We start from the raw sequence: 18306 nt of genomic DNA on the forward strand, positions 1-18306 counted from the left end.
GACAAGTTGAAGACGGAACAAGACATGGAACACAGATCACAATGTAATAATCCGACCCAACGCAAATCAACCATTAAAAATGACTTTTATAAAGGACTACAAGCATGCGCCTCAGAGAGATTGCAAGCCTGGGTTCAGGCAACCTCAATAAAGTCGGTCACACACATTTATTGGTTTGCTGGGGCATCTAAAAGTTATACCGTGCTGTAGCCCGTTAACCCAGCACCCCCCCAAAGGGCGGGATAGAAAACCCCCGCTTATCCAGCTCAACTCTTGAGGTCAGAAGAGGGGTGACGGTGGCGGGTTCATCCCCTGAAAGCGCTGGGCTGCCTGCACCCGCATCCTCGCAATATCTGCGAGATGCAATTAAGCAAAGCCCAATTAAAGCAATATGTGATTATAGTCAATAATCCATTAGGATAGGGTGCAGAACTAGGTGCTTGGCAACCAAGCCTGGAACCATGCATACCTGGGTATGATCAAGGGGCGAGAAGTGGGGAACTTGCATTAGGCCTGGGTGAGGGATACAAGTCGGCTGACCGACATTCTGCCTTGTAACTGACCCAGGCGGGACAGAGAGCATGAGACTCTTAATCTCAGGGTCGTGGGTTCGAGCCCCATGTCAGGGGGTTGGGCTAGATGACTCCCGTGTCCTCCCTTCAAACTCTACAATTCTATGTTGACAGACCAAGGAGGGAGGGAGAGGGAGGCCACATTCAGACCACTATGATACCACTTTAAACAGCCATGGCTTTCCCCAGAGAATTCTGGGAGTTGTAGCCTGTTAAGGGTGCTGTGAGCCAACCTCCCCCCCCACACACACACACCATTTTCCCCTCACGGCGCTACAATTCCCAGAGCGGATTAATAATCAATTCCTCTTCACAGGGAATTCTGGGAATTGTAGCTCTGGGAGTGGTATTGGAGCCTCCTAACTCCCAGCTTGGGATGCGGGTGGCGCTGTGGTCTAAACCACAGAGCCTAGGGCTTGCTGATTGGAAGGTCGGCGGTTTGATTCCCCACGACAGGGTGAGCTCCCGTTGTTTGGTCCCAGCTCCTGCCAACCTAGCAGTTCGAAAGCACGTCAAAGTGCAAGTAGATAAATAGGTACCGCTCCGGAGGGAAGGTAAACGGCGTTTCCATGCGCTGCTCTGGTTTGCCAGAAGCGGCTAGATTGGCAGGAGCTGGGACCGACCAACGGGATCTCACCCCGTCACGGGGATTCGAACCACCGACCTTCTGATCAGCAAGTCCTAGGCTCTGTGGTTTAACCCACAGCGCCACCCGCGTCCCTTACCTGCGTCCCTTACCACCTTACCTGCAGAGAAATCAATCTAATACAGTATTCAGCAACGGGTAACACAAGATGGAAACCAGGGAAAGTTTCCTGCCTGTTCAGAAATTTGGCCACAAATGTTCATCTCTTTAGCAGAGTAAAAGCGAGAGAGAGAGAGAGAGAGAGAGAAAGGAGAGAGATTGTGTGTGTATTCAGTCTTTGCCAAGGCAGCATCAGCAGCCAACCACCACCAGGAATTTTTTTTATTTTTTATGGGTTGTGGGGGTGCTTTGCAGCATTCGACCTTCCCACCAGCTCTCCTTGGCAGCCATCCCTGGGAAGAGCAATTCCCTACCAAGACCTCTCCGGAGGAGAGGAAGACTCCCTTTAGGCACCGGGGTCGGCTTTTATTTTTACCCCTTCAGCTGCTTCCTCCCCTGGCCTGGCTGGGATGTGGAGAACTTCCCCCTCCTCGCCCCCCCAGCCCAACTTACTTGAGAACTTTTATCCTCTGTTCTTAAGCCCATTTCCCCCATTGTCTTCCCAACTCACACATGTCCTGAACTGAAGCCAGCATGGCTGAGCCCTTCCAGCACAACTACAGACCCAGAAAGGGCAGGGTGGGGGGGAAGGAGAGGAGAGAGAAAGCCAAGCGACAGGGGGCTGCGACCACAAAGAACCGCAAAAAAAAGTTGGACGCCCCAAATTCTGCTGTTCAGAAAGCACCACATTTCTGCCTGGAAAGAACGTCTGTGTCCCCCACTTCCCAACGAGGTCTGTACATCTGAACTGCAGCAGTTTTTAAAAAAACCCAATGGAAGTCATTAAAATACACACATGGTGGAAGAAGACTGGAAAAAATTCAGAGTATATTTACAGAAATATTGCAAAATTAATGAATGTTAGAAGAATGCTGGAATGAAGTTATATGGTTTTAGCAGAAACATTATAAGGAATTAAGTGAAAACTGATTGGCAATGGGCCAAAGTGGAAAATTTAAAGTTAGATTGTGTTAAGATTAATTATAGAGCAAAAAAATTGAGAAAGATGGAAAGGATTTGCTGAAATAGCTATGAACTAGAATACAAAAAAGGGAGGTGTGAGGAGGTCGATGAAACAAGTAAATGAAAAGTAAGGATATGGAAACATTGGATGTGTTTTTAAATTTTTGTTGTTGTTGTTGCTTTAATGCACTGTTTTTTCTCTGTTTTTCTTTTTACTTTTGATGTATTGATTGTTAAATTTTTCGATGTTTTTTGTTGTCTTTCTTTTTCTCTTTTTCTCCTGTAATTATTAAACTTCTAATAAATATTATCATAAAAAAAAAATACACACACAGAGACAAAAAAACACACACACACCTATAGTTCATTGAATGATAAGAGTTGGAAGGAGCCCCCCAAGAGTCATCTAGTCCAGCCCCGGAAATACAGGAATCATCTTAGAGGTGATGTGGTGCAATGGGTCAGCTAGTCTGGCTGCTATCACCAGACTGGATTACTAGCTTCCACGCCGATATTTAATTTTTACTGTCACGCCTCAACTTTTTACTTGGGGGGGGGGGATGTGCTAAAAACCGTGCATTTTAAATATGCATGTTGTGTTTTATTTCTTTTTTTTAACATATTGACAATTCTGAGCCCTTCCTGGAGACGGGAAGAGGAGAACGTGGGGTGCAAGAGCAAATAAGACAGAAGCTTTGGGGGGGGGGGGAGAGAAAAACAGAGAGAAGGGAGAATGTTCCCCTGCATTCTATTCCTGAGCTTCTGAACTCCATGGAGACGGCACATCTTAGCAGCGATGCCAGTGCCGAGGCTTTAAAAGAGCCTGTTTTAGAAGCCAAGATTCCTGCAGCCAGCCCTCCGAAAAAAAGGGCATCTATTCAGATTCCTTCCAAAAGGGCAGGGGAAGACCCTTATTGGAAAGTGGGGGGGGGGGTGTTGCTCCTTGCTTTGCACCAAGTTAAGGCTTCCCGGCCCTTTTTTGCAACTTCAAACAAAACACACACACACCCAAATCCAAATCATCAACTGCGTTTGACACCAGTTGAGGGGTCCAGAATTGCCCTTCCAACTCTGCACCCCAGCTCTCCACCTCAGTTCACAACAGGAACTTAAAAATCAAAACACAAGAGTTAGAAAAAAAACGAGCACTCCCTAAGAATAGCAGGAGCAACTGCTCAGGTTTCCTTGGAGGGCGGCAAAACCAGAACCAGGAACTTGACTGCCTGTTAGCTTTCCTTTCTGCTCTGTTCACATTCCTAAGTCTACTTCATCCTAAAGGCGGGCATCTTTCAACGCATCACAGCACGTTTTGCAGGCACGTGCCAAGAAAGCTACCACACAATTTGGCCAAGTACGCACAACGAAAGAGGACCAATTACTTTCCTGCCATGCATTAGTCCACAAGGTGCGGGGTAAAGCCTGTTTTCTTAAAGCATGAATTCTCCTCCAGCCTTACCAAATCCCAATCCATTTGTACGGATCAAAACTGGCACCTTAACTGAGGCTCGGACACTTTCTGGTTGGCAGAGAAGACTCAAAAACTAGGAGAATGCAGTCCCCTTGTGACTTTCCTCCCTCTAAATTCCCTTGCACCCAGCGATGACACCCAAGCTGTCCCATGGGCGTTGCCTGCCTCTGCACCTCCAGGGAAGGTGATGAAAAGGAAAAAAGCTTCTCTTTCATCCTCTCCCCCACAGAAGCCAGCAGCAGCAAAGCAAGAAAACTTCCATGCTACTCCCTGCCTGCCCCGGGAATGACAAAAACAGGTGGTTGACACAAACAGGTGGCTCCCAAGCCCTGACCCCGTAATTTAAACCTCCACCTGCAATTTAGGAAGGCCAAAGAGGAGATGCCACGAGGATTACACCTGTTGCGCCAACTCCATCATCCTGTCTGGGGCACACGCCCCTCAGAGGTGGCGCTCTTCCTCATTAGCCGGTGCAACGTCACAGCTACAAGCAGGGAAGACGAAGGAGGAAAAGGAATGCAGGAAACTTTTATGTTTTTTTAATTGCCTCTTTTAAAAAAACAAAAAACACAGAAAACTTGAAAATCGGCATGTCTGATGTCCGGGGTTAGAGGGATAGGAACATGCCTGAAAACTGTATGCCATATGGGACTGAAAACACTGAAGTTACAGGCAGAAGAAGAGCAGGTGGGTTTTCCATTGGCTTCAATGGAGGAACAAACACAACACCAAAAGTAAGGTGGATTGATCAATACACAGCCCCAAACCCCGAGTTCCAAACATGCAAAGGTGGAGACAATGAAAGGATCTGTTTCTCACTTTGTGATGAGCAGGTATTGTCAACCCTTTCCAAAAACACAGGAACCACTTTTAACCCAAACATGCACTTTTCTTAGTTTCTTACAACGTATTTTCCTGGTGGTAGTGGTCCTGGTGGAACCCAACCTCGGATCAGGCCACAACTCACAAGTGAGTCCTGACCCACCAGCTGAAGGCCAGTGCTCTGGGGAAATCCTGACACAAAGGGCCAGATTCAACTACCTCATTCTGCTAACAGAAGCCAGCCAAAGGACTCCCACTAACGCCACGGCGTTTTCCCTCCCCGCAAATCTGCTCTGGAGGGGTGAACCTCTCAGAACGGCATGGGGTCAGGAGGAGAGGGGAGCTGGCCTCATTGAACAAGCAGAAACTCTTGTGCTGATGGAACGACCTCCTTAGCATTGCAATGAATTCCACACAGAGTTAAGCAGAATTGCAAAACATCTCCCTGCCTTATGGATTTGTTATATTCCGAGAATAGGAAGGTTCCTGAATACCACATACATCTCTCTCTCTCTCTCTCTCTCTGTCTCTCTCTCTCTCTCTCTCATTTGTGTGTGGGGGGGTGAGATTTGATGGAAGGAGGGATGCAGAAGAGGCAACAACATCTCTGACAGTTGAGCATCATCAGGGCTCTGCACATCTCAAGTGAAAGAAAGAAACCCATCACTGATTCACACTCTTTGTTCGCCTGGCCCAGTGAAGTCTACTCTGAGCTGCAAACGGTCTCCATTGCCTCAGGCAGAAAAAGTCTCTCCCATCACTTCCAATCTGATTCTTTTTGCCAGTGACGCTGAGAATTGAACACTGGGCCTCCCTTGGTACAAAAGCTTTGCCATCAGCCTATGTCAAGGCCACCAGCACCTGCAGCAAGGAAACCAAGCCTTGCACGTTGAGGTTTAGGTTTAGGAAGTCCCTGGCAGATCTCGGGGCAACTGCCAAGAACTCCGCAGATGAGCAACCCTGAGTCGTTGCAAATGGTCTGCTGTCGTCCTTCTAAAACTTGACGCCCAAGAGCAAGCTGTGAACCCAGTCCAAACCTCTCCTCTGTTTACCTGCCTACCATGCAGGGTCGTAAGGAGGATTGTGAATATTGAACTTGAAACCCACTAGCTAAGAGCCCATGCTTCTTTTCCTATAAACCATGAGGGGCTTTCATGGGAACCTAGAAGCTATCGCACTTGGGTCCGCAGTTTTTAGGAAACAAATGCTTTGATCAGGGTAGAGGAACCTGCAGCTCCTCAAATGCTGCGTAACTACAACTTCCATCATCGCCAAGGACTGGCCTTGCTGGCTGGGGCTGATGGGAGCCAAGGAACATTTTTCAGAGGGGTGCCTGCAGTATGGAACTGCCCTACCCACCTCCTGTTGAGCAGCCCTCCCCCCCCCCAAAAAAAAGATCACTAGCAAGAACGGTAAGGCAAGAGCTGGCCCAGGACTTCTCACTTGCTGTAAAATATACAAAGGTCTAGAGAGCTGTAAAGTTCCAATATCTGGCTTAAATCACTCTGCATCTGCAGCTCTAAACCAATGTGCCAAATCTTTGCAACCCTGAGCCCTGGCCACACACAACATCTGAACTCTGCTCAAAGCGGCATTTTTGCATCTCAGGGATTAGTTACTCGGTTAGCTGGCTTTATAGCCCTAAACTAGTCGGGGGCCTAATTCGGCCCGCTGGTCGGTTTAATACAGTCCCTGTGGCAGTCTATCTCCTGGAGTAAAATCCTAAAAGAAGGCGCTCTTTGAAAAAAGTTTGGGCACCCCTGCCCTAAACAATGCAGGCCCCAGATACCTGGAAAAAACGCCTTCTCACTAAAGACCCACTCAGGCATCGAGATCAGCAGAGGTAGTTCCTCCGCCCTCAGAAGCCAAGGGGTGGGTGGTCCAGGCAGAGAGGGCATTTTCTGTGGCAGCCCCTAAGTTGTGAATCTCCCTCCCCACAAAGCTGCACCTGACACCTTCAGTATACAGCTTCTGGAAAATGCTGAAAACACACCTTTTCACTCTGGCTTTGGACACCTGAGGGGGATATTTTAGGACCTGCCTTATTCCTGTGATTGCAAGTTGTTTTAAACACTGTTTTTAACCTGTTTTTTTTTAATTACTGCAACCTGGGACCTCAGGGTAAAGGGCAGGTAATAGGAAGGCCAAGAATGGGGAGCCTTTTTTTTTAATGCAGAGCCCACATTCCCTTCCGGGAAAAGCTCCAGGGGCCACATGCCAGAAATGGGTGGTGCCAGAAGCTAAAGCCTAGGCCAGGCCAGTGTTTGCATAGCTGTCCAGAGTGGTGGCTGCAACCCAGTCAGATGGGCAGAGTGCAAATAAAATAATTATTATTATTATTATTATTATTATTATTATTATTATTATTATTGCTCTGTCTATGGCCCCATCTGCACAATATACTTACAAGTATAATCATACCACATTAGGCTCTTATGGCTCCTCTCAGAAAATATTGGGAACTGCCATTTTTTGAGGGTGTTGGGGTTGTTTAGGTAAAGGTACCCCTGCCCATACGGGCCAGTCTTGACAGACTCTAGGGTTGTGCGCTCATCTCACTCTATAGGCCGGGAGCCAGCGCTGTCCGCAGACACTTCCGGGTCACGTGGCCAGCGTGACAAAGCTGCTCTGGCGAGCCAGCGCAGCACACGGAAACGCCATTTACCTTCCCGCTAGTAAGCGGTCCCTATTTATCTACTTGCACCCGGGGGTGCTTTCGAACTGCTAGGTTGGCAGGCGCTGGGACCGAGCGATGGGAGCGCACCCCGCCGCAGGGATTCGAACCGCCGACCATGCGATCGGCAAGTCCTAGGCGCTGAGGTTTTACCCACAGCGCCACCCGCGTCCTTGTTGGGGTTCTTTAGGAGACCCCTATTCCCCTCACGGAGCGACCGTTCCCAGAATTCCCTGGAAATCTCAGAGTGGTTTAACAGTCAGCCCCTCTTCCCAGGGAATTCTGGGAATAGTCTTTCCATGAGGGGAATAAGTGTCAACTCTCAGCACCCTTAAAAAACCGCATTTCCCAGAATCCTTTGGGGGAAGCCATGCCTTCTAAAAGTTGTGGTGTTTTAAACATGCAGCAGCTTCCTTTGTCCCTCAGGCCCCATTTCAGCCCCCCCCCCCCCCCGGCCACTTAGGGGGCTCCCTTTAGCGGCCAAGACCAGGGTTTGAGCAGTTTAAAGAGAGCCAAGCCGGCCCACACAATGCAGGTGCGAAGGCCCTCTCCAACTTTTATCCGGGCTTCTGGGAGCATGCGATTGAGGGTGGGGAGGAACAGATTAATTTTTAAAAAGCAGGCAGAGCAACCGATGCATATTTTACCTTTGTTCAGCAGGTCAGTTCCGTTGTTTTGGCATTGTTTTCGAAAACACAGAAACAGAAAGTTCCCCCAAAAAATGTAACCAAACCAAATTAGGTTTATGTATCTTGAGGAGGCACTTTAGTTTCAAAACAGGATGCAAACATCGATGCAAATAATGAAATAACAACAGAAGGGAAAACTGGGTCGGGAAAGGGTAAGGAAGGGATGGGGAGGGAAAGAGGGCAGTAGGTCAGATTCTGAGCACATACACACACACACCATCTCAGTCCTCCACCCAGACAAGCAAAAGGCGTTATCATGCTTCAAGGGCACAATCCAGCTGCACACTTGGGGTGCAAAGGAGGACAACTGGGAAGCTTTGTAGATGCAAGTTAACCCTTACCTTCCCCTTCCTCTGGTGTCATGGAAGGGATGCCCAGGCCAAAGCAAAAAGGATACATTTTCACCGCTCCCGATTTGGTGCCAATGGCCATGATTCGTAGCTTGGGGTCGAAGGCCAAGGAGCTGGGCTGGTTGGGGAATCCATGCTCCACAGTCTAGAAGGGGAGAGGAGAAAAATATGTTTTAGTTATACCACGGTCGGCGAGGGGCGTGTAGCAAAGGGCTCAATAGGAATCTCTTCCAGAATGGAGAAGCTGGCGGGGCTCCAGAGCAAGAACGCATGCCTACAGATTAAACGAAAAACGCTGCATATGCTTGTTTCTTGAAATTCTCACTGTCGACCCAATCAACTTTATTGCAGGCAGCCAAAGGACATTACAATTTATGGCATTACAGAATAGTAGAACTGGAAGGAACCCAACCGTCGTCCAACCCCGTGTTTCCCAGCCTCTGGTCTCCAGCTGTTTTCGGACTACAATTCCCATCATCCCTGACCACTGGTCTTGCTAAGGATGATGGAAGTTGTAGTCCAAAAAAACAGCTGAAGACCAAAGGTCAGGAAACACCGATTTCTAGTGCAACCCTCTGCAACGCAGTTCATATATGAAATATAAAACTTATGAAGCGATACACCAATTAATTTGGCGGGGAAACTTGTCACGGAGAGTCAGGGAACCACAGTGAATTCTCAATATTGAGAATTATAATGTATTATACATTTGAATCCAGTAATTCCCACCCCCCTTGATGGCTATTAACTGTGACTCTCTGCCACAAGTTTCTCCTCCAAATTAATTCATGTATTGCTTCAGGATTTTTATATTTTGTATATAAATTGTATTGCAGAAGGTCGAGACTAGATGGCCCTGGGGTCCCTTCCAAATCTTGCTATTCCACAATTAGAACGCAGAACAAGAAGCAAAAATTAGAAGTTTATATACGTATGTGTTACACACAGAGAGAGTTCCCCTGCCACAGAAACACTGCATATCGCAAAGGTAATCTGCAGAATCCTCTTGTTCATCTCAAGAAAGGCGATATCTGGGCCCATACAGATCCCATCACTCTGTGCATGCTCCGAAGACATGCAGAAGAGCCCAATCACAGGAGCAGATTCATCAGTCCAAGGGCCACCTCTTGTTCAAAGGCAACCTTTCCAGGGGCTGCAGACCAGTGGTGGGTGGAGCCAGAGACAAAAGTGGGTGGGGAAACACATGCAAATGAGACTATTGTAGAGTAGGCTAGTTTTAAGACACACTCACAGACCCTTTTCTATCCTCCATCCAAATGTGGCCTAGGCCAGGCCAGTGTTTGTATAATCGCCCAGAGTAGCTGCAACCCAGTTGGATGGGCGGAGTGCAATTATTATTATTATTATTATTATTATTATTATGGCTCTGCCTATAGCCCTATCTGCACGATATACTTAAAAGCATCATCATACCACTTTAGGCCCTTATGCCTCCCCTCAGAAAATATTGGGTACGGCCATTTGTTAAGGGCTATGGGCTTGTTTAGGAGACCCCTATTCCCCTCATGGAGCGACCGTTCCCAGAATTCCCTGGGAAACTCAGAGTGGTTTTAACAGTCAGCCCCTCTTCCCGGGGAATTCTGGGAACGGTCTTCTGCGTGAGGGCAATAAGGGTCAACTCTCAGCACCCTTAACAAACCACATTTCCCAGAATCCTTTGGGGGAAGCCATGCCTTTTTAACACTGTGGTATTTCAAAAGTACAGTGGTACCTCAGGTTAAGTACTTAATTCGTTCCGGAGGTCCGTTCTTAACCTGAAACTGTTCTTAACCTGAAGCACCACTTTAGCTAATGGGGCCCCCCACTGCCACTGTGCCACCGCCGTGTGGTTCTGTTCTTATCCTGAAGCAAAGTTCTTAACCTGAAGCACTATTTCTGGGTTAGCGGAGTCTGTAACCTGAAGCATATGTAACCTGAAGCGCATGTAACCTGAGGTACCACTGATGGTTTGGAAAGATCCCGCTAGAGAGTAGTTGCCGTTCGCTGTGGTACCTCTGGTTACGTACTTAATTTGTTCCAGAGGTCCGCTCTTAACCTGAAACTGTTCTTAACCTGAAGCACCACTTTAGCTAATGGAGCCTCCCGCTGCTGCTGTGCCGCCGCGCAATTTCTGTTCTCATCCTGAAGCACAGTTCTTAACCTGAAGCACTATTTCTGGGTTAGCGGAGTCTGTAACCTGAAGCATATGTAACCTGAAGCGTATGTAACCTGAGGTACCACTGTATACGGCACGGAGATGGCCTCAGCACCAAGGCAGCTTCCTTTGTCCCTCAGGCCCCATCTCAGCCGCTTTGGTGGGCTCCCTTTAGCAGCCAAGAGCTGGGTTCGAGCAGGTTAAGGAGAGCCAAGCCAGCCTACGCAATGCAGGTGGGAAGGCCCACTCCAACTTTTATCCGGGCTCCTGGGAGGAGACGCTCGAGGGCGGCCAGAAAGGAGGAACAGATTAATATTTTTAAAATATATAAAAATTGGCCGAGAGCTCGGCGCAAAGCAGCCACTCCTTCCTCATCTCCCCAGAGAATGTTTTCAGCCAAGGGCTGCGTTATTATTTTTCTCCCTTCCTTGGACCCGACAGACAAATGAATCTTTTCAGCCAATTCCAGCTTTGCGTCTCTCGGGCTCAGGGGTCAAAGCGAGCGAACAGTCAGAGGAGAGAGGAAGGCAGGGAGAGAAAGAATCTGCATATATATATATATATATATATATATAAAGGCTATCGAGCAGTTGAGTTTCCAGTTTCCTCTCCTTGCTCGGCCCCCATAGCAGACCACACAGAAAATGAAGCCAGGGTGCCCTGACAAGGAGGCCTCTCCCCACGGCGCAAAAGCTGGAGGCGGCAGAAAAGAGAAATCCAACATGGCCCTGGCTAGGTTGCAGAAAGGTCTAGCATTTAGGAGCTGAGCAAAGGAATGATCCCGGGGCAACGGGGAGGCCATGCTGGACACCTGCCAACTTGCAAAACAAAGAGGGGCTTGCATTTTCTTCCACCCGGAAAAAAGGGAGCCAGAACAAAGAGGTTGACCAAAGCTTATGTTTCACATTCTCCACCCAGGTAGAACCGCAGAATCACACCGACTTGGCTCACGGAGAAGCGGGCAAGGAATCATTTTCAGCTAGAGGGCCGCATGGCCTTCTGGGGGCCACGTGCGAGTGGTGGGTGGGGCCGGAGCAATGAATGCTAGCTTTCCCTTTGTACAATAGGCTAGCTCAGGCATAGGCAAACTTGGCCCTCCAGATGTTTTGGGACTACAACTCCCATCATCCCTGACCACTGGTCCTGTTAGCTAGGGATGATGGGAGCTGTAGTCCCAAAACATCTGGAGGGCCAAGTTTGCCGATGCCTGGTCTAGCTTCTATACGCACAGAGAGATACAGTGCTCTGGTTACGTACTTAATTCATTCCAGAGGTCCGTTCTTAACCTGAAACTGTTCTTAACCTGAAGCACCACTTTAGCTAATGGGGCTTTCTGCTGCTGCCACGCCGCCAGAGCACGATTTCTGTTCTCATCCTGAAGTTTTTAACCCGAAGTACTATCTCTGGGTTAGTGGTGTCTGTAACCTGAAGCGTATGTAACCCGAGATACCACTTTACACTCTATCCCATGGGTAGGTAAACTAAGGCCTGAGGGCCGGATCCGGCCCAATCGCCTTCTAAATCCAGCCTGCGGACGGAGCGGGAATCAGCACGTTTTTACATGAGTAGAATGTGTCCTTTTATTTAAAATGCATCTCTGGGTTATTAGTGGGGCACAGGAATTCGTTCTCCCCCCCCCCCCCAAATATAGTCCGGCCCACCACAAGGTCTCAGGGACAGTGGACTGGCTCCCTGATGAAAAAGTTTGCTGACCCCTGCTCTACCCTCTATCCAGGCAAGCAAGAGGCATGTGATTCCTGCAGAGGGTTGGACTACATGGCCCTTGAGGTGCCCCCCAAAATGACAGTTCTAGGGTTCCATGTTCAGAGCTCAAGCAGATCAGAGCTTCACAAATTTGGGACCGGTTTACCTACAAGATCACCTTACCCCACAGGTGCCCACTCGACCACTTCGACTGGTGGAATTGGAACTACTATAAGCGCCACATAACACCCATTCCACCTTTGTAAGAACTTGGGCGTCTGCACTTTGGAACTCCCTGCCCATTGACATAAGGCAGGCACCTCCACTGTACGCTTTACGGAGCCTGTTAAAAACATTCCCCGCCCCCCGACAAGCCTATCTCTGTGCACAGCACGAGGCTCTTATTCTCAAGGTTGTGGGTATGAGCCCCACGCTGGGCAAAAGATTCCTGCATTGCAGGGGGTTGGACTGGATGACCCTCAGGGTCCCAACTCTACAATTCTGTGATGCCCAGATGATTCAGAAGCTGAGGTAATTTTAATCTGTTTTAGTATTTTAACTTTTGTATGTATTAAAGCAGGGGTGTGCGTTTTCCTTGATTTCCCTGCTTTAGCTCATTGTAAACCACTTCGAAGTTTTGTTTGGTTTTTACAATCAATCAGTGTATAAATCTTGTGAAATAAATAAATAAAGACACATCCCAGACGCCCAAAAAACGCACAAGGACAGAAACACACATGCTGAAGGGGCGTGGCCTGGCTAGAGTCCTTGGGGCCAGAAAAGAGGGCTCTGTGGGGCCGCATTTGCCATAACAAAGTGAAGAACTGAACACAAAGGCAATTCAAAAACGTGTGATCAAGGAAATCAGGATTAAGGGAAATGAGCATAAAAGACTGCATTGATTTTTATCCTCCTCTGCCCCCAAGGAGCTCAGCATGCCACAAAGTGCTTGTCACCTGTTCCCTCCGTACCTTGAAATCATTGGCTGAAATAACGCAATTAGAATGTTAGATTGCTTTCGGAATGTTTTCGATGATGTTGTTTTAATTATGTGTTTGCTGCGCTAGGCTCCTTTGGGAGGAAGGACGGTATATAAATTGAATGAACATTGGTAATAATATTTTTTAAAGCACCACAACCCTGCGAATTAGAGAGAGAAAAAGGGTGACGAGCCCAATGGCAGAGTAAGGATTTGAACCCAGGTCTCCTGACGCTGAAGGGACGCGGGTGGCGCTGTGGGTAAAAGCCTCAGCGCCTAGGACTTGCCGATCGAAAGGTCGGCGGTTCAAATCCCCGCGACGGGGTGCGCTCCCGCCGCTCGATCCCAGCGCCTGCCAACCTAGCAGTTCGAAAGCACCCTCGGGTGCAAGTAGATAAATAGGGACCGCTTACTAGCGGGAAGGTAAACGGCGTTTCCGTGTGCTGCGCTGGCTCGCCAGATGCAGCTTGTCACGCTGGCCACGTGACCTGGAAGTGTCTGCGGACAGCGCTGGCCCCCGGCCTCTTGAGTGAGATGGGCGCACAACCCTAGAGTCTGGTAAGACTGGCCCGTACGGGCAGGGGTACCTTTACCTTTACCTTTACTCCTGACACTACACAGGCTACCAATTCTTTTGCTTTCGGGGGTCACGAGGCAGCAAGGTCCTCCTCAGACGAGACTGCGAGAAACAAAAATCTGGAAGCCGTGTCCAGCTGCTCCTCTGGCTCCCATAATTGCTACGACACTTTCGCCCCCTCCTTCCCTCCAAATTTATTTTTGCTTTGGGCATCTTCAGGCTGCCGTTCAGGACAAAGGCAACGCTGCGCACCATTACGACACAGTTTAAAAATAAAACACAGGATACAATTATCGGGATTTCAAAAAGCAAACTGCAACACCTATAATTTAACAAACCACTCAGCCAACCATTTCTCACAGTTCCAAACCAGCAGAAAAAGAGCCATTAATTGAGACAACTAAACAGCTTATGACTTAGGTCACCAGACAGTGCCTTGCAAGCTCTGCAAATTGCATTTGTAAACAAGACGACTAGGGACTGATTTTGCATTGTGTGTGCACGTTTGTTTGTGTGTGTGTGTATGCGTTTGCAGATAGACATACACACAAGACAGACACATTCCTCAAGAAGCAGATTTATACAAGCAGGCCACACTACCTAGCAGGGATGGGGAACCTGCGTCTCTGCAAACGATACTGGACTCCAACTCCCATCAGCCCTACACAGCAAGCCCCACATCTCTGTGTCCTGCAATCGCTCCAAGTCATGCACACAACCTGCTTTGCACTAAAGCCTCACAGGATCAGAACGCCCCATGGTCAAGCACGATGCTGCCCTTTCGTCCAGCTTGTTATGTACTGAAGTTCTCACCCTGGGCCAGCAGGGGGATACTGTAGATAGTTTTCACTCAGGTCCACATATGCAAATAAGGGACTGAAAGTGATGTTCAGTGATTGGATAGTTACAGAAAATGGTTACAGTTGCGTTGTAGTGGAGCTCTATATAAGCAGCCTGGCTGAACCCTTCAGTTCAGTTCTGTTCAGGCCTGTGAATAAAAAAGAGCTGTTGGAAGAATCTCTGTGTCGTCTGATATGTTCACCCACAACTTAACACAGCTCATCTCTCTTAAGTTGCAAGGGCCACAGGCTTAAGATCAATGTCCTGCACTGGCACGAAACAAGAGCACTCAGGTTGTCAAGTTACGAATCCCAGCATACGGCTTCCAACAGAGAAACCAAGCTGAGCGGCTCACAGTCTTAGATGCTCTGAAACAAGAGTGGAGAAGCTGGTGGCCCCTAGGTTTCTCTCTTTGGCCCCAGGGTCTCCCAAGGCCACTCCCCCTCTCTCCAGGACACGCCCCCTCACAGACCCTGCTCTGCACCCTCCTCTATCCCTTTGCCTGGCTAGGAGGGGGTCCTTGAACTGAGAAAATGCCTCGTTTGCCTGTACGGAAGATAACTTGTGTGAGTGTGTAGAAGCACAGCTGGATTGCACCCTTCTGTGCAAAGGGAGGAGTCACACCCATTGCCCTGCCCACTTTTGCATCTGGCCACACCCACTTTTTTACCTCTGGCCCCAGACACCGCTGGCAAACGGCCCCTGGAAACTCATCCACGAAAGAGCAAAGAAAAAGAGTCCACCTTCTCTACCAAAGGCTGTATCCTGGCAAATCAGGAAGTCCAAACAGATTCAGGGAGCTGCTTATGTCAACTTAGGCTAGTTTTGTCTACACTGACTGGCAGTGGCTCTTTGGGAAATTGGGAGGCAGGATCATTCCCATCTGCTGCAGCCCAGTCTCTTTCTAAGGGGAGACTGCAGGGATTGAACCTGGGACATTCTGCATGCAAAGCATGTGTTCTGCAGAGCTACAGTCTCTCTCCCCCTTTTCCATCTGCTGGAGAGAAGCGCAAGGGGGGAAGAAGAATGTCCCCCATTTGAAATCCAAGGCCCACTTCACCTGAACCTAAGAGCACCTTTAAACATAGACACATATCACATGAATAGGTCACAGGGCTGCATTTGTCTCACACTATCCCTTTAAACCTAGACAGCATCTTAAAAAGTAGAGACATCACCTTGCCAACAAACGTCCGTATAGTAAAAGCTATGGTTTTCCCACTAGTGATGTATGGAAGTGAGAGCTGGACCATAAAGAAGGCTGATCGCCGAAGAATGGATGCTTTTGAATTATAGTGCTGGAGGAGACTCTTGAGAGTTCCATGGACTGCAAGAAGATCAAACCTCTCCATTCTGAAGGAAATCAGCCCTGAGTGCTCACTGGAAGGACAGATCCTGAAGCTGAGGCTTGAAGACTTTGGCCACCTCATGAGAAGAGAAGACTCCCTGGAAAAGACCCTGATGCTGGGAAAGATGGAGGGCACAAGGAGAAGGGGACGACAGAGGACGAGATGGTGGGACAGTGTTCTCGAAGCTACCAGCATGAGTTTGACTAAACTGTGGGAGGCAGTGGAAGACAGGAGTGCCTGGCGTGCTCTGGTCCATGGGGTCACGAAGAGTCGGACACGACTAAACGACTAAACAACAACATCCCTTTAAAGCACATCCAAAACACGTTCTTTCCCGCAAAGAATTCTGGGCATTGTAGTTTACTATTCCCAGAAATGGGCAGTGGACTACAGCGCCCAGAATTCTTTGAGAGAAAGGATGGTTTTGAATGTGTTCATAGGGCCCCTGCCCAAAAAGGAAAACCCACTGATCAGACAGAACAGCTTTGAGATCTTCGTTCATCGCAGGAAAACAGAGATAGCTGTGGTTTGTTTGTGCTTCTTTCAGTCTTTACCCATCTTTGCAAGCGGGGTTTGTTATTATTTTCTCAGATGCTCCTCTAACACAGAGCCTGGCAACTGGGCTACAAATGCCAACCGGGCGAGTCATGGCTGTTTTGTCAGCTCACCAGGGTTGTGGCACCGGGCGGAAGGCCTCAGAGGATGGTCCAACCCTCGCCACGAGAGGATCACGGTGCAGGGGAAGGCAGAGGAGGCAATATCAGACATGCTTTTCTCTAGGCAAGCTTTGAACAAACAAGGGAGAGCCAGCCAAAATCCTATGGATCAGGAAAGACCAGCAGTCAGAAATGGCTGCTTCCTTAGGTCACACCAGCCTCATGCATCTAAAGGACATTTGTCCCACTTCTTTAACTGTCAAAGCTTCTCCCAAAGAACCCTAGGATCTGTAGTTCATTAAAGGGGCCGGGAATTATAGCACCGGGAGGGGTAAAACTACAGTTCCCAGGGTTCTTTGGGGGAAGCCATTACTACTTTAAAAACAAAAGAAATAACATGTTTTAAATCAGGCATAGGCAAACTCAGCCCTCCAGATGTTTTGGGACTACAACTCCCATCATCCCTGACCACTGGTCCTATTACCTCGGGATGATGGGCGTTGTAGTCCCAAAACAACTGGAGGGCCGAGTTTGCCTATCCCTGATTTAAAACTATGGTGTGGATGGGACCCTGCTCTGTTGGGGGCAGTGCAGTTTGCCTTCCAAAGAGCTATCTGACTCAGGTTTTGAAACGGGAGGACCATGTGCTCCTTTGGGGGCTGTCGAGAGGCCTCTACCCCACTGAAACAGCTCATAGCACCCTACTTCTTTGACAAAATGGTCCCCTGTGTTCGTTCCCCAATAAGCATAAGACCTGGACAACTCAGATATTGCTTTGTGTCTTAGATTGGCGCTTCAGCTGCTGAAGACTCCAAAGTTCCAACCGCTCAGATAGACTGCTCCTGCCTCTTGCCGCTCTACGGCTCGACCAGAAGCAGCCAGCCAGAGTTGAAAGCATGCCTCTCAACCACCAGTATTCTACGCCTTTGTGAGCTTTTACCCGGCAGTACTGCAGGTACGGAGGCAGTAAGAAACCCCCAACTAATCCAGCCTTTGCCAATAGGGTGCCCTAGTACAATCCAAATCACCTGGAGAGGGCATTATAGGGTGGGGAAATCTAATATTGTTCTCCAGGGGGGAGTGCCCCAAGCGAGAGACGACAGATAAATGGATTCCGCTTCTTCTCCTGTGAAGCTAAAAAAAATGGCAAGAGTCCATTTCGGCTGGTGACTCACAAGCTTCATGGGTGGCTATTACACTAGGTCAATATCTGTGCTGCCCCTTCTTGTGCGAAGTGCCCCTCTGCCTGGCCTGCTGCCCACTCTAAGCCTCCAAGAAGCATGTGTCCAGATCTTTCAATCCACCAGATTGGGGACACAATACACACACGTGATTAGACAAAAACAGGGCACCAATTCAATCAGTTCTCAATATGCGGCATGGTCTCAAGATGCCCATTCTGCCACTCTTGAGGACAACAGTGGAGGGGCCTGAAGGAAGAGCAGCTGCTTGGAATTCAGAAGGTCCCAGGTTCTCCCACCACCACCAAGAAATTTTAAGTTGTAAAGAAAATATTCCAATTTTTAAATCAAAGATTTAAAAAAAACTAATCTAAATAAAAACACAAACCAACAGGAGGAAAGGGGGGGAAGAAAGAAGAAAAACAGTTGGGGGACTTCTGATTCTTTGTCTGTCAGATATATATAGAAAAGTATTCAAAACATCAACTCCCAATACAGCACCCAGCAATTCCACTTTGTATAAACCAGTATCTTCTCCAATCCAGGTATCATAAGTTCATTTCCTTTTTCACACAAAAAGTC

At 48.5% G+C, this 18306-nt stretch overlaps 2 protein-coding genes across 7 annotated transcripts in view; one reads left to right on the plus strand and one right to left on the minus strand.

The window, feature by feature from the left end:
• Positions 1 to 18306, plus strand: part of LOC310664458 (uncharacterized protein) — a 541032-nt gene that overhangs the window by 376676 nt on the left and 146050 nt on the right. The gene's annotated exons all lie outside the window — the stretch shown is intronic.
• Positions 1 to 18306, minus strand: part of LLGL1 (LLGL scribble cell polarity complex component 1) — an 84368-nt gene that overhangs the window by 51409 nt on the left and 14653 nt on the right. For 5 of the 6 annotated variants that reach the window (XM_083413360.1, XM_083413362.1, XM_083413361.1 and 2 more), the window contains exon 2: positions 8331 to 8428. In XM_083413360.1, coding sequence (XP_083269486.1) covers positions 8331 to 8428 — 98 coding nt within the window. Of the gene's footprint in view, positions 1 to 8330; positions 8429 to 9717; positions 9845 to 18306 lie in introns of those variants that run through there. The other variant, XM_083413364.1, reaches the window with a different exon arrangement.

This window comes from Podarcis tiliguerta (assembly GCF_965153285.1).
Source record: "Podarcis tiliguerta genome assembly, chromosome: 14".
Taxonomy (NCBI): domain Eukaryota; kingdom Metazoa; phylum Chordata; class Lepidosauria; order Squamata; family Lacertidae; genus Podarcis; species Podarcis tiliguerta.